The sequence below is a fragment of the Ixodes scapularis genome, unplaced genomic scaffold, assembly GCF_016920785.2.
Source record: "Ixodes scapularis isolate PalLabHiFi unplaced genomic scaffold, ASM1692078v2 PGA_scaffold6__148_contigs__length_123643588, whole genome shotgun sequence".
In the NCBI taxonomy this organism is placed as follows: domain Eukaryota; kingdom Metazoa; phylum Arthropoda; class Arachnida; order Ixodida; family Ixodidae; genus Ixodes; species Ixodes scapularis.
The window spans coordinates 64013854-64030711 of NW_024609881.1; the positions used below are offsets into that span (position 1 = coordinate 64013854).

The window sequence follows — 16858 nt, forward strand, 5'->3', positions numbered from 1 at the left end:
CAGCTTGTCACTGACTATAATCTGACCATCAGAACAAACACCGATTTCCAATCACCGGCAAAACAAGGTAAGCTTTGCCTTCTTTCCTCAGTACAAGTAGGCTTCCGTAGTGAAGCGTATGCACAAAAGTGTTTCATTGTCACCCGATGATGAACATAAGCACATTTATGAAAGTGGGGGAGGGGAGGCGACCCCCCCCCCCTCCCCCTCACCCCCCCCCCCCCCCGAGCACCTCCAAGGTCAACTCTATTGTATTAAAAACTGACGTACACCGGTTCTTTTTTCTTTTTTTTCAGGAAGAAATTATTCGTTTTTAGTGACATAACAACTACGAAGTCGACAAAACAGGTCTGCGAAATGTTCCACATAATCCGCCCCTAATGGTGACCCTCGTAGAAAACGGTTTCTTAAGAAAGTGGGGTTTTACGCGTACGCATAAAGTGAGTGTTTGGTGATCTGGTGTGTCACCAGGCACGATAGGTTGAAGAATAAAGGAAACTAAAAAAGGGCTCAGCGGAGCTGGCTTAAGATTATACATGCCTGGTTCAGCGGTGGCACGGTTCCACTTCTGTCCCTTCGTCGAGACATTTTGTGCGTCAGCTTCTGCTCAATATGTTTCTGAAGGCGCTAACACAGCGCAACTAAATCCTAAAATAAAAATACGGTTCTCGAACAAAGATTGGGCGTTTTTGTTCCTTGAATGACGGCCTCGTCACCCTAGTCACAAAACCGTGCGTTCACACATGTTTGAAGGATATACAAGTACAAAGCAGGCATACTGGGAACATGCCGCGTCCGAAGATTACAATGCCGCCATGTCTGCACATAACACATTGTTTTTATGACGTATGAGTAGTAACACTTCGGGTTAACTGTGCGCACAACCTTGAAATATGGGAATAATAGCAAGCGAGCGCTTCCCGGACCCTCTCCTGCCGCACAATGCTGAGTCTCCATCGCTAAAACACACGGTCACACCTATATATTCCTCGCATTGCCGTCATATGAGCTGCTTGCTATTGGGGTGGACGCTATACTGGGTGATTTTCCTCAGCAGCATATATAAGTTGCCTTTTTGTTTTGTGAGAATAAGTAAGAATGACCATCAGCACGATTCGATGACGTCACGTTCATGCCACGTATAAAGCTACTAACCAGAAAGTATTATATTGAAAAAAAAAACATTTGACAAACAAAAAAATGAAAGCCGTTTACAACTCCCTGTAACGCCGAATTAGAGCGCAGCTCTTGAGGAGGAGGAGGGAAGGGTACTGGGGGAGTGGGTCAAGTGACCTCGGGGGCGGGGGGTCACGTGACCTTGGCGGTCACGTGACCTTGTGGGAGTCACGTGACCTTGGGGCGTCACGTGACGCCGGGGGGTCACGTGACCTGGGGCCACGTGACGATGCAGATGACGTCATCAGCGACGTCACTGATGACGCCATCAGTGATGATGATGATGCGGATGCCAGTGACGTCATCAGTGACGTCACTGATGACGTCATCAGTGACTATGACGTCAACGGGGGGTCACGTGACCTGGGTAACCATCGTGACCCTCGTGAGGGTAACCCTAGTAACCCTCGTGAAGGTAACTCTCGTGACCCTTGTGAGGGTAACTCTCGTGACCCTCGTGAGGGTAACTCTCATAACCCTCGTGACCCTCGTGAGGGTAACCCTCGTGAAGGTAACCCTTTTGAGGGTAACTAACCCTCGTAACCCTCGTGAGGGTTACGAGGGTAAGTAACCCTCGTGAGGGTAACCCTCGTGAAGGTAACCCTTTTGAGGGTTACTTACCCTCATAACCCTCACGAGGGCTACGAGGGTTAGTTACCCTCAAAAGGGTTACCTTCACGAGGGTTATCCTCACGAGGGTTACTTACCCTCGTAGCCCTAACCCTTTTGAGGGTAACTAACCCTCGTAACCCTCGTGAGGGTTACGAGGGTAAGTAACCCTCGTGGCCCTCGTGATCCTCGTGAGGGTAACCCTCATGAGATTAACCCTCGTAACCCTCACGAGGGTTACGAGGGTTGCGGTTGCGCCGACGGCGACGCCGACGCCGACGCCGACGCCGACGCCGACGCCGCTCAAGCCGGGAACGGGCCCCTAAGAGCTGCGCTCTAAAAGGGAACTTTCCGCGGTTTGCTTTTGCCATCGAAACAAGGACGAACGCGCTAGTTGTAGCTCCTTTTCAAATTTGCGCAATGCTGGATGGTTTAATTCAAGCGGACGCATACCATAGGAGGCGATGGAACTGAAGAAACTAGCCTATCAAGCAACGTACCAGCAGGCCCCAACATTCGTCTAGCATATCGGACACCCCAATTAACTGATGCCAGCTATCCGAATCCTGGAGTATACAAAAACATATTGCATGTAAGATGTTGACAACCAAATGGATGCTAGAGATAACCAAGCCTCAGGGTTGAATTTTCCGTGTCATCTCAAAAAGGTCAACGTTGGGCAGAGCGGTTGATGAAAGCCTTGTCAGCGTTCCGCTGAGACTCCTGTTAAAGGGGTCCTCCGGCGAAGTTTTTATGATCCACGATTTGCTTGAAAATTTTCTTAACACAAAAACGAACATCGCTGGAGTAGTATCCCAAATATTGGGTCAAAATATTTGTTTTGTTTTTTACGAAGTTATTGAATTTATAATTTCGGTCTTCACCGTGTTTTTCAAACTGATAGTCTCTACTGGCAACAAGGAAAAAGTGATGCCAGTGGAAGGCATAATGTGTTCACTCTTTGGACTGTAGATTTGATTCCCAATGAATTCCAAGCATTTTCATGGTGACGAATAAATGCTTTGGAAGCCCGCTCCTGTACCCGTTCACCAGCATAGACCAAATGCTCGGCATAGTCTATTTTGTAGACTTCATTCTCGACTGGCAAGCCTGCCTTCCATTGACGTCACGGCACTGAAAAGTGCTGGTATATTTGAATGTTGGTTTTTGGAACATGTTTATTTGCCGATTTCACCATAACTATCACGAATTTCTGGATACTAAATAACATACCGGAAAAGGGTGAACGCCGGGGATCAAAAAGATACAGATAGTTGGGCTAGCTAAAAAAAAATCGCATGAGTGCTTTTCTAAATAATTAAAACTATCGGTCCATGTCTAACGCTATAGCAGAAGTCGACCAAAATATGTGACCCTCGTTGGCCTTCTTTAAAAAAAAAAAAATATCAACGCTACAATCTTTTTTTTTGTCTTTTTTCGAAAGGTCTCGTCCCGATACGACCCGTCGTAATGTGAAAGATGTGGTGGTTTCCGTGTGGGCCTATTTGGTGTTTCGAGAAGACCCGGAAGCCAGCGTCTCTGCGCAGACCATGTACTACGTTTCACACCATGTCCGACCGGATCCCACGCCACTATCTGACGGAGCCAATTATGCATTGCCAAAAGAGCCACGTCACGACGCTGGTCGGTTTTGTTGGTTGGCTACCACCGGCTAAACCAGCCAAGCAGAAAAAAAGCCAGGATTACGGCACATTAACCGTGCGTGGTTGCTTTAGCCGGTGATGACAAATAAAAAAAAAAAAAACGAGCGCCATTACCAGGGATTTTTGGGCCGCTCAGTTGGGTCAATCGGGGGGTAGCATATCGTAGCAGTCCACGACTCGTTGTGAAGCGAAGTATCCACATCGCGGTGCAAAACTTAAATGACGTATTGGAAATTGTCAACTAGTGGTGGCATACGCGCCTAGTTGAGTGTAGTGTAAGTTTCCGCATAATAAAGTAACCAATTAATTTTGGTGCCTTAATATTCGGATCATATATGGTCCACTTGAGGCGTACAGTCCGCCGGGGTAAGTTTTGAATCACAAAAATAAATAATGACTAATATAGCACACGCCCGGTACATTGTCTCTACCCTGTACACGATTCGCATGTCAGGCGCATACTCTAGCAAGTGAGGTGAGGCGATCACTTGCTTCTCCTAGCGGCCGTATGCGGTACAACGCTTCATGCCTCGTCTGTAACTATAACCGCGGTATTATCTGAAGTAGATTTCCTGTATAGGCTCCCTACGGGAGCCACATTTGCGCATTCATCTCCGTAGCGCCGTCTTTCCTGCACGGCATGTTGATACTCTCGTCACGCGACTAAATTCGGCAAATAGCGGCTCCGCGGCGCGCTCAAAATCGGGGGAACGTACGCCGGGGCGCGTGCAACATCTACTTTCCTGCACGGCACTTGATCCGGCTCCTCACATGATCGGATCTTGGCGAATAGCGGCGCGGCGGCACGTGGAAAACAGACGCGCATCTCTGGCTCCCCTAGGGAGCTTATTAGCGGCGAGATGTTTTGGTGGCGCCCTCCCATGGTTCCCCCTTGTGACGTCATTACCTGGCCAACAAGTTCGATGGTGTTTGTAAATAGCATGGTGGAAGCTTGAAATCACTGAGCTCTTAAAGCAACACTGCCAACACCGTCAAAATTAAAGTTCTTTCATTCCTCCTACTTCCGTCGATGATAAATCCCCTTTCCGACGTCGTAGTCAGCGTTCGGCCAATCGTGGAAGGCCGACCACAGCGACGCTTTCGGTCGCGCACGGGGCTAATAGGGAGTATTCACTGGACGCCATATTTGTAAGTGCTGTTTAGAGCGCATGCTCAGAACGAGCTCACATCAATAGGCTGCTAAGACCGGCACTCTTGATGGTACGGATCGCACGATGCAAAAGAACGGTGGAAGCTCGCCACCAGCACGCGCTCAGCATTCGCGCACACGGCTATGGCCACCAGTGAATACTCCCTATACAGGTACTCTAGTTTGAAGCTGCCAGCAGCGCACAAAACGGAGAGGAACAAATAATTATTCCGACATTGGCTTCTAACTAAAACCAAATAATGTAAGGAAAAAATCTTCGTGAAAAACACCGCGAAAGGAATAAGGACAAAAAGGAAGGAGTACAAAAGACAATCGCTGACTAACAACTGATCTTTTTATTTGAATGCTTAGATGGCAGTACGTTCTCCCAGGCAGAGGGCGCACCGTGGATTCTGCACTTCTTTCGTCTTCGTTTCACAGTTCACGTGTTAAGCAAGATCCAGAAAATGAATCTCACTGTTCGCTAGAGTCTGTGGAGGTTGGCTCAGGCACGATGGCTAGTTTTTTTGTTGTGTAATAGGTTTTCTTCATTTCTCTACACGTTTGGTTTTAGTGCTTAAACAATATGGTGGGGGATCGGTGGACGAGTGGGCTAAAGCGCACACCCAGCTCGACGCGCGTGGGGCGAAAGCTAGCGCTGCAGAACCCAGGGATCCTGGGTTCGAGCCCCACACCTGCCCGTTTCGATCTGGATGAGCATCGTACCGGCGCGCGGTCGTGTGTCACTACTACGTGGTGCACGTTAAAGACCCCAGGCTAGCGGTTGTACTGCACTGGCTAAATTGCTCATCTACAGCGTGTGACTCGTCGCAACTTTAAATGGCTGACCAACTACACGCTGTATAAATATCCCGATAACCCGATTTGGTGGTGTGGGAGAACCTCGGCGAGAACCGAGCGATGCGCTCGCATTTGTTTGCCTTTGTGCCGGTTCACCACGGAGCATGATCATCCTAGTTTGTTGTGTGCAGGAAAAACCACGTTCACTCCACCTGTGCAGAAGGCTCGCCACCTATGTGATCCACGTCATCTGTGTAAAAGGCACGGTTAATAATATTGTATTGGGGTTGTGTGGATATTAAAAAAGCGTGTAGTTGGAAAACCATTTTAAAGTCATGACGAGTCACTCGCGGTAGATGAGAAATTCTGCCAGTGCAGTGCAATCGCTAGCCTGGAGTCTTTAACGTGCATCATGTAGTAGTGGTACACGACCGCACGCCGGTACAATACTCATCCAGATCGAAACGGCCAGGGGTGGAGATTGAACCCAGGATCCCTGGCAACGTTACATCCCTAGGTTCTGCATCGCGAGCTTTCGCTCCATGTGCTCCACGCTGGTGTGCGCTAGCCCACTCGTACGTTCAGCCTTATCCCTTCCTCGTGCTGGCAGTCCTATATTGGGCCACAGCCGGACTGGAAGCGCGCGCTCTCTTTCTCTTCTTACGGCCTTTGCATTTGGGCAATCGCCACCTCCCGTCGCAATTCGCGGGGGCCGCTGTCACGTCACCCCTTGACTACCCTTTACCGTTTGCACAAAGCGCGTCTGACAGTGTATCTCAACGCTGTCGCAACTTGCGGTCGAGATTTTTATAGCCTTTGTCGCCTGATCCTTACGTTTAGACCCTGAGTCACAATCTAATGCGCGTCTGATGAGCCCAAAGCGGTGAATACTTGACGCACATCTCCGAGATAGTCGGGAGTAAAAAGTAGTAAGTAGAGACAGCGAATGCATTTGCGAAAAAACAATACTCGTCTTTACCTCCAGGAATCCTGTTGCAACTCAAAAACAGGAGGAGACGGACCCCTCCTACGTGAAGGAACTTTATATGATGAATAATTCGTACACTCTCGTGAAATGTAAGCAGGCCCAATCTATCTATTGCCGTGGTCTGCATCATCATCTCATAGGCCACACATGAAGTCGGTCAGCTGCTCTAGACGAGGGTGTAGTAGTCTGTTCAATTTTCGTACAGTGCATATTACAGCCTAAAGTGCTTCCTCGAGGGAAGCACTTTAGGCTGTAAAAGAAAAATTAAAGGAAAGGAACATGCTTCCTCGAGGGAAGCATTTTCTAGATGTTGGTTAGCAACTGGAACGTGAAATGAATAAAGATGTGCAAAATTCACGTTGCGCCCTATGCGTGGGCGAAGATAGTGCCATCTGCACATTCTAATAAAAAATCAGTTGTTATCCATCGCTTACAGTTGAAAACGAGCGTGTTGCTTAATAGATACAAAACTTGAAAGTATAAAACAGAGAGGACGAGGACGGGAACAGGACATCTTTCAAACTTTCAAGTTTTGTATCCATCGCTTGTTCTGTGTAGTACTTCCTTTTGGTCCTTGTCCTTTTCGCGCTAGTTTTCACAATGAACTATACCAACTTACCCAAATTTTCATTCTACTAAGAAAAAAAAAGACATAGGACACATAAGTTCTAATTTACAGCTGAATAATACATCTTCAGTGTGTGGCGGAATGCTCAACTAGCCCATTTTTGTAGTGTATTAGTTTTCTTCTAGCCCTTCATTGCAGTGTGGCACTGCTTCGCGCATACAAAATATGCTAGGCTGCGTTTAGTTTAAATCAGGGGAACGCTTGCTCACCAGATTATAGCACCTGCCCTTCTAATTCATCATAACTGGGCTTCTGGTGCACAACTTCCCGCAACACACGTGACACCTTGGTTTGCAGGGGAAACCAGAAAACGCTCCCGCTCGGGTTGCCACATTTGTTTTCTCATGTAAAAGTTAAGGCACTGAGAAGAACACAGATCCCTTACCTGGGTTCTAAACATTCAAGTATTTATCCAGCCAATCCTTCGTAAAAGTTGAAAAATGATTTCATGGCGATTTTCATAAACCGAAACATACACACAAACTATGTTTCTCTGCTTTTTTACCCCACCACGCAGGATGCTCTTCTCTCGACCAACTGCGACCCGAAATGGTTGTTCACCAAAGTTATTTCTACCGGCTGCCGCAGACAGAGGCACGGATTCAAAATGCCTGCCACTAATGTTCCGGCTTTACTTCTAGGAAACTTAGTGGTGGACGAATAAACCATAATAAGGAGCGCTCATCTAAGTTTTGAAATAAAGAGTCAATCTTTTCCTGGGTCTTATGCCTGAACGTTTGTTTTCCGCCACTGTTCATGCGGTGTATTTTTTTTCTAACAAGACTGTCAAAACATTTTACAAAAAAAAAAATGGTTTTCTGAAATTGTTTTATCGTTACCAGCTTTTTGCGCCCTAATCTTTCGTTTAACAGCAATTTTTTTACATGGCTATAGTGCCTCGCATACGACTCCAGCTTGGTGTGCTTACTGCGTCCTAAACAGTTGCACCTCGATTTCCCCCTGTTCACGTCATAAAAGTATCAAGTTTTCGCCAGCTTCGATCCTGGCCGTTTCACGGCAGCCGCGTGGATGTGAAGAAAGCCTGTTGGTCTCCAGACCTCCCTCGACCTTCGGCTGCCAGGAGTTGGGACGTCGCGACGACAGCGACAGTCACGTCTGCTCGTACATTTTGCCGGGACGTCTAGCAGCAACCCTCAGGACCGCGACATCCGACAGCCCGTCAGGACGACTCGTGTGGCGTCATTTGTTGCCGTTTCTGTGCCTCTTTTGATGTATGGGCAGGATAGCACGGAGACCATGTGTGGGCTACCCAAGTAGACCCACTGTTGTTCTCACGACGGGAGCCCCCGGGGGCTGCCCAGGTTGCCCCTTTGTGGGTCACCGAGGGCAAAAGTTGTGGGCTTCTCAAGTGGTTGGGCCCGACTTCCAAAGCCGACGGCAGACCCATTCGGGCTGTCCACTTTGGGCACCCCTTTCAGAACCTACCTTGTGCCACTTGGGAAAACATCTTAAAAAAACGCAAGTCAGGCACCCTTCTAATTTTTTTTGCACACCTGATTGTTTACAGCGAATCTCTTTCATTTTCAGTGAATCCCTTTCAAACCGACATTTATTTAAGAAACTAGATTCCACCTTGATTATAGTATCTTATGAACGACAAAGTTGTTGACAACATAACGATTGTTGTTCGCAAGATTGAGCCATTTGGTGTCGACGTGTTAGAAACAAAGCCACAAAGACGACACCTTCCGTATCGTGTTGCAGACAAATGCATAAAGATATCGCCCGAATCAGCATACAGTGGTGTATAACATATTATCGTGCAGGCTAATCTGTTATGTGCATCAAATTACTGCGGAGCTCGTACAACGGATTCCTCATATCAGTTCGGTATGCATTGCCAGCTGCAACATAATGCGCTTTAAAATATTATTGTTTGAGTACACATTATATAGAAAAATTTGCTGTATGTTTGCCGGCTACCAAAGGGGTCCTATATGCATTGCTATTATAGGGCCGCTTGGCATTCCTTCGTTCGTGCGCATTAAAGATGCCCAGATGTGCCATAACCAATAAATCGCAGGCAAAAAAAAAAAATAACCATGAATGTTTTGCAGGTTTCTTCGATAATGGGGTCTTAAAAAACACGTCACAGAATGCGTGCCCACACTTTGGCTCGTGAACGCGTGTTTTGGCGAAAAAAAATTACCATTAGATAAATAGTTTCAAAGCAAAACAAAGGCCAAAGATATGATGTCCCTCTACCTCTTCAGGGTGCTTCTAGTTGCTCCTCTTGCCTGCAAGATCCCCAGGAAATCTAATTTTCCTTAGAAACGGTTTTCCGCTTCTAAGTTATAAGTACCTAGTGTTCCATCTTTTTGGGGTGTATCTTTTTTTTTTCTTTCTTTTTTATTATGTGGGTATTTTCGAAAGCTTTATTTTTCTCGCAGTTTCGGTGGTTTGTTTTTGTGTGTGTTGATGTTTGGTATTAAACAAAAAAAAACGCATTTATTTGGGATTATGTAGAATAAAATAGCACAATGATACGGGATTCCTCAAACTCCTATGGTATGTTACAGGTCAAGAAGGTCGCGGCCAATTCCTCTCAAAGGGATTTATATATCCCTCCGCCACCTCCGCATCCAATAGCGCCCCATCGTTTCCGTGATGTCGCGGCCAACGCGGGAGGCAGGTCTTGCCTTCCTGCAAATATGTGCCTTATCTTTCCACTTTGACTAAGTGTTGTGGAAGTCACGAGAGGGAGATTAGAGTTTTCCCTCTCCGATAGAAACAAATACGACTTTCTGGGGTTAGGCTCCCCCTCCGATGGATACTAAGACTAATTTTAGGGGCTCGGTTCCCTCTCCGATGAATACTAAGGTCGTTTTTTTTAAAAAGTAGGGGTCGGAAACAAGTTGGCATCGCATTGCAGCCAATATATATCCATTGAAGCGGAACAAAGGGAGTTTCCAGTGAAATATCCTTTCGACTGTGGAGGGATTTGAAACGGGCCCATCACGCTTGTGGGAGGAGCTTCTCTTACCTTCTTGACTTGTACCACCGAATATTAGCCTTTCCAAATTTCGAAATGTTGCATAGATTATGTGTGGCCGCCATTAGTTGGTCGTGCGCTTTAAACACGCGTTGGACACGAGCGTTTCGTCAGCGTTCGAAGTGCACCCGGCTCGAAAGGCATTTAAAACGAGTGTTGTCGTCAGTACTCGGCGCCAACTACAAGCAAATCCCGCGGGCTTCACGCCGGAAGCGACGAGACCAACTAATGGCGGCTGCGCATGATCTATTCATCCTTTCACAATTTCGGAAAGGGTCTATAAAGTGCCTGGTTGTCAAATAAAAAAGCAGCCTCACGAAACATTATCGCGCAGCACTGTGTACTGTGTCGGCACAAAATAAACGTACAGGGAAAATTTTTCTCGCTGCGAAGCTTGGCTTTTTTTTTTTTTATTGAACGAGAGCTTCCATATCGGTTTTCCACCACATTTTGATAAAACCGGCTGTGGAATTTATTTTTGCCGAGTTTATCAGTATATAAAAAAGCAACTCCACTCTGTCCTATAATAAAGAAAAAAAATATTTGTAGTGTGTGTATGTTTATACAGCCTAGAACTTGGTCTGCCTCGACGGGCGACGAGTCTCCCAGCTGAAGATAAGCAATTTAGCGAGCTCAGTACAAACGCTAGCCTAAGGTCTTTAACGTGCACCGCGCAGTAGTGATACACGACCGCAGGCCGGTACGATGTTCATCCAGATCGAAACGTGCAAGGGTGGGGATTTAACCCAGGATCCTGGGTTCTGCAGCGCCAGTTTTCGCTCCACGTGCTTCGAGCTGGTGTGCGCTAGCTCGCCAGGCCATCGATCCAACTTGTCCAATGATGTATGTCCTCTCTAACGATTTTTTTAATGGGAGGAAATGGTTGGAAAGGAATCACTTCCTGGCAAAACTCGCATGTACAACAGAAAAAAAAAAGAGAAAAAAAAAAAGGAGGCATGCATCTCCTTTTTGTCACATTTTTTTTTTTCACATTTCTTTCCTTTCAGCGACCCTCACCGTCATAAAAACCTCACCGGAAACAAAAATACTAGAAAAAAAATAGATACTGCACAGGCTCGAGAGCGCGACTTTAGAGCCCTGAATATCCCGGGCGGCCGCCACATGTATCCGAATCTCTCCTTGCCACAGCGAGCTGTTAACCTCATCAGTCGAGTTCAAGCGAGTGACGTGTCGCTGATTGGCGGGAAGCACTGACGACATAGGTTGGCGATCCACGTTGCAGAAAGCCGGTATCCTACGTTCACTTTACAAAACCCCGTGCACGAGGGGTAACATTGCAAACCGCTCTATAGTAAACATTTTGGTGCGAGCAGATTCGATTAAGTCATGACCCGAAGGAAAAATCCATCAATGTAACGCTGTTTGGCAGTCAATGTTTTCTAGTGGACCGCTGACTGTGCCTGACTGTACGTCAAGCATGTCTGATTGGACAACAAGTTACTCTGACCGACAGTCAAACTCCAGTCAGACCCCGCTTGTCGGCTTTCTGATGGTTTCCTGGTGGCAGTCGGCCGCCGCGAAATGCCATCAGGATGTCCTGGTGGTGATTCTGACTGTACATCGATTGTCTCTGACTGTACGGCAGAAAGCTTTGACGTGCACACAGAAGTACTGTCAAAGGACGTAAAGTTCGTTCGGATACCACTATTTCGTCAAATCTATGAATACGAAAAGTAATCTATGCACGAGAAAACGATTTCGGGACGTGAGCCCATAAAACCGCTGACGTTAGAGATGTGACACGCAACCGACCGACAACCTTGATCAGAAGCCCGCCGAAGCCGCCGAAGCGTCGAACACGACACTTCGCACTTCGCTTCGCTCATGGGGTCTTCGCCGAGCTTCCATGAACGATCGCTCTCGACTCGTTTTGTTTGCCCGCTTGCTCCAACCTGTCGATCCTGCCCGGGCTCTACAATGTCTTACATTTTAGTAGAATTTCTACTCGACAAGACCCAGCCTGTTGTGAGTTCCGACAATGTAAGGCACTTTAGCGGTGTAGTTGAAGACGACAAGGTGTACTACTGGGCCGGAGACGCTCCAACGAAAGGAGGATTCTACGACGCGAAACTACTGTGCATGGCAGGTGAGTAGAACTGAAGTACGGCGATTGATGTACGATTGCTTGGTTTAACTGCATATGCAGCCGAAGCACTTTTTAGAGCGATGCACTCATTGTCGGAACCTCTCGCTGCAATACTGAAATGCTCTTGACTCGGTCCGAGAGGTTTAGGCAAGAAAGTTTATATCTTTCTATCAGGTGTGCACGGTAAAAACGTTCGGTAAAAAAACGTAGAGCTTCTCATTAAAAGCTACCGAGAAGCATCCGTAATCTGAAATACGATTGACTTGTCCGTAAATCTAAAGTTACGATTCTTTAAACAACTAAAATTGTTTGCGACAAGCTGAAAGTTGTTTTATTTGGTTTAGACTAATACACAACGGTTCTCACATTTTAAAGAATCATTTATTGCACTGTCAATCAACTAATGATAAACGTTCCGAAACGAGGTGGCGCTAGTTACCGCTCAATTGAAAAGCACGAGGTGAGATTTGTGTCTAGTATAATCACACTGCCGCTATCTCTTCATCTACCCATCTCCGCTCGGTCGTTTTGCTGCCGTTACGGCCGTTACTGCCGCGCTTGTTTTGTCGAGGGGTAGAGGTGCTTGGTGGTTTTTGTGCGAGCTTTCCTTGTTGTTATCAAAACGGTGAGTTTGTTCTGCTCTTTTTATTAACATTGATTGGGGGCTGTCATATATACGTTCGTATTTTTGACACTTCTTTCCTCGAAAGAAACGAAACCACGGATTTGCGTCGCTTGAAACTTTCGGGTTCTATGACTGTCGCTGCTATCTCAGTTCGTGTTTGACGTTCTTCTCAGAGTTGAAAGCTCAAGTCGGGTGCTCGTTTGAACCTTGTGTCATGTCGTGAGCTCGCTGGGACGCGGGGTTCGTCGTTTGTAGCGATTGGGAGGCTATTCGCGCGTGCTGGCTCGCATGAGTTGCAGTAAAGCACGTAACAACCCATCGTCTGAGCGCGCTTTACGAGTTTCGCATCGTTGTTCGCGCTTCCTGTAGCCTTCTCATTTCGGCGAGGGGTCCATATCGTTTCGTCGAAATTCGTTTCGCGGCAGTACGTTTCGTGGACAACTTTTTATGGACACGTTTCGTCGACACGAACGTTTCATCGACACTCGTTACGCGAATTTCATGCTGCAGTGACGTTTCGCCACTCGTGTATCACTGAAGTGCGCGTAAACCCACACCCCCGCCTGCGTTCACACCACTTCGCGGCGACAGTCTGCGGCTGCTCGTTACAAAAATGTTAACCCACCTAACCGACCCGAACAGGTCGCTTCGCGGCGACAGCCTCATGCAGCTTACCCCCCCCCCCCCCCCCCCCCCCCCGCGAAAAAAAAAAAAAAAGAAGGTTAATTCGAGCTGTCGATGAAACGATCTGTCGAGGAAACGTCGTTCGATGAACTGATTCCCCATTGGTGTATCACCACTGCGTACTTCACGTTCACTGGTTGGTTAGCAGTCATAATGCAGCCGATGAATTTCTCATTTCACAGAATGCACTTGTGTCACTGTACGCTGATTCCCCCAACCAGATGGTCTAAGATCATCGTATTGATATTCATTTTTATGCTCATAATATTCTATGTGTATATTAAAGCAATATACCTCCGCTCAATACTTGCACGGCGCCACTCAGGAGGGCACGTAATACCACTGTTCCACGGACTGCAAAATTGTGTGCATTAATCTTGGCTCCTCAGTCAGACTGTTTGTAAGGAACATAGCCACCGTTCCTGCAGTTTCAAATTGTCTGAGATGCAAGCTCATATTTTTTTCAGGAGGCGTCTTCTACGACAATTGCTTCCTTGTCACTGAGCATTGGCCAGTGTTTAAAGAGCCTATGCCATTCTTGAAGGCGTTATGCGTCTTGTTTGGAGCTTTTTACGTGTTGAATTTACCTATTCAATGGAAGCCTTGGCCACTCTCGAGTTTATGCAAATGTGAGAAAATCTTGAAATGCGTCAAGTCCACAGGATGTGTCATAGAATGACATAATCTAGATTACCCTATCATTTATCGTGCCGTACCGCCCTTTTTCACAACTCGCACAAACATTTGAGCTGTACTAATTTTACAAAGAATTACGCTGCTGCATATTTATAATGAATTGATAACGTAGGAACACTGGTTGTCATTAGGCTGTAACTTTCAAGGCAGGGAAGCATGGTTATCTTGTATAGACCAGCACGCAGCTCTGACGTCGCACAGCTGCGGTGGCGCTGTTGGCGGCACAGCGCAGACGCTTCACTTTACGCGAATTTGGTTTTTGCGCACGCACAGTGCTCACACCTGGTCTGGCCAACGCGGGCTTGCTTATAAACAGGGTGTCGGTCTATAGAATGTGTGCTTGTTCAGCAGTCATTCAGGTTTAACATGTTCCAACACTACCATAGTCTGACTTGATAGTAGAAAATAAATGGCTTCACCTTCACCAGGCTGAGTATGCTTGAAGCAGGCATGGCATTAATGTTAGATGATGCAATATATCCTCCTAGACCAATCTTCCAAATCAACCTGGAGAAGAGCTTGAAGAGAATGGGAGCAGTGAAGCGAACGACGGCCCAGCTCAAGATTTTAGCGATGCTGAAGGGCTTCAAATGAAGTCTCCACAGAAATCCCTTGAACCTGTATGTTTCTTTATGGTAAGTGCAAGTTTGAATTCCTAGACATCTAGCATGTACCTAAGAGGAAGACAACTCTAATGTGACTGATGCCAATCTTTTGAGAAGCGTAACAAAGGGCTTTGTGAGTATTCAGAACTTTCAAATATCGAAGCGAATGATGTCATATTTTGTTTATACTTTCATCGGATGGGACGGTTCGGCAGTTGTACGAATTTTCAATCTGAGAATGCTCCAGGACACACCATCGTAAAAAAGCAACTGAAACGACTCACAAAAGCCCACACAGAAGTCTGGGAACTGTATGCAAATAAAACCTATTTCAACTCGTTTATTTAAAACGGGAAGGCATCCTGTAATTGTAACCACAGATGGTTGATCTGTAAAATGTTTGAGCCCCCAGAGCCAATACATGATTTGCTGCAGTATGCTGCTGTGAACCGGTGATGCATGCACGCAGTGCGAGTGCTACAGTGTCAAGGCAGATGTGGGCGACATGATATGGTATTCATATCCCGTGTTATAAGGAGTCTGCATCTGTTTAATTACAGCAACCGGCATCCTGCCACTTTACAAATTATCTCCTTGCAACTTTTTTGCCCCTTGCTCTCGCACAAAGTAATTATTCGTTTGATATTTAAATGTATTATTATTAGAGGGGGGGTGCAACGATTTTATGATTAAGAGAATTTGCATCTCGTCATTTTTATGTTGTTTATCACGTCCCGGAGGATACAGAAAACATCTCCTTCATTAAGAATGTTGCGATTCCGCTACATAATCGCAAAACAAAAGCCAAGCTTTTTCCCCCACCTGCAGCCGCAAGTGGCAGCCGAAGGAACTACGGCTAGAAGATTACGTGCCCTCGCTCGGCTCCAAGCTGCAGCATAACGCCCGCTAATGTCAGCAGAGAGAGGGAGAGGAAGCTTCCTCCGAGATAGCACACGGGAACCTACACGGCACTCCGAATGACGTCACTAGGAGTGCGACCAGGTGTGACCCTGAAGACTGGGAGTGAGTTGAGGGGTGCCCGAAATGCCAATAGCTGTCTTTTTTTTTTACGCAACAACTAGGACGCGCAGGCGAAATCGGTTTCCTGTTCTTTACTTCAGAAGTGTCGGAGAGCAACCTCTACAAATTTTTGACCGAAGTCCGGAAATCGTTGCACCCCCCTTTAAATAGTAACTTTTAAGCTTTGAACTAAGTGAAGCCTCATGGTTCTTTCTTTTTGTTTTATAGAGGTTTTTCAAAGCACAAGTCGGCCGGTCTGCCAGCCACCTGCAGCCATGCTTGCATTGCATGATTACTTAGTATGTCCAGTGCCAACTGCTATTTAAGCTGCTCTAACCTGATTAAATTGACAGTCTGACAATCTTGTGTCTTGTTTTTCAGAAAATACAGTGTGCACCTCAAGACGTCGAGCTATGTTTGACGATTTAACCATTTGATCCAGTTGAATTACGGAGTCAACTTCGCTTTTGTATTTTTTTTATGGTAAGTCTCCAGTCTGAGTTCTTACAGAATGAGCATGTCCCTGAGGGGGAGGCAACGCTGATGTCGCTGATGTCACTTTTTCGACAACTGTTGTAGCAATATCAGCCACATCTAACATGTTGCCCCTAAAGCCCCAGTTTGAACATGTATCAAGCCTTTTTCTAATGCATATTTTAGCAGATTATGAGTTAACATCAAAATGGAACTGCATGGTTTATTCTTGTTTTGTAGAGGTTTTTCAGGGCACAAGTTGGCTGATCTCTTGCAGCCTCCTGCAGCCATGCTTGGACTGCAGGGTTACTTTGCATGTCCAGTGCCAACTGCGGTTTAAGCTACTCTCACTTGCTTTAACTGGCATTCTGACAGTCTTGTGTATGTCTTGTTTTTCAGAAGATACGAAATGTCGAGCAACGTTTTATGATTTAACTATTTGAGCAAGTCGAGTTACGGAGTCAACTTCGCTGGTGTATTTTCATGGTAAGTAAAAAGTGAGTTATTACAGATCGAGCACGACTCTGAGAGGGAGACAACGCTGATCCAGCTGGTGTCACTTCCGACAAGTTTTGTAGTAGTGTCCGTCGCATGTAGCATTGTTTTGACCCCAACTGG

General features: G+C 46.5%; 1 protein-coding gene and 1 pseudogene across 1 annotated transcript in view; both read left to right on the top strand.

Annotated features, from left to right (window-relative positions):
- LOC120848654 (hydroxyacid oxidase 1-like) overlaps positions 1-7637 on the top strand; it is a 33713-nt gene extending 26076 nt beyond the window's left edge. Inside the window, exon 9 of the mRNA XM_042294790.1 lies at positions 7534-7637. Coding sequence (XP_042150724.1) covers positions 7534-7637 — 104 coding nt within the window. The remainder of the gene's footprint in view (positions 1-7533) is intronic.
- A 1390-nt stretch (positions 7638-9027) lies between these two features.
- The window catches only part of LOC115321057, a 78135-nt pseudogene continuing 70304 nt past the window's right edge, over positions 9028-16858 (top strand).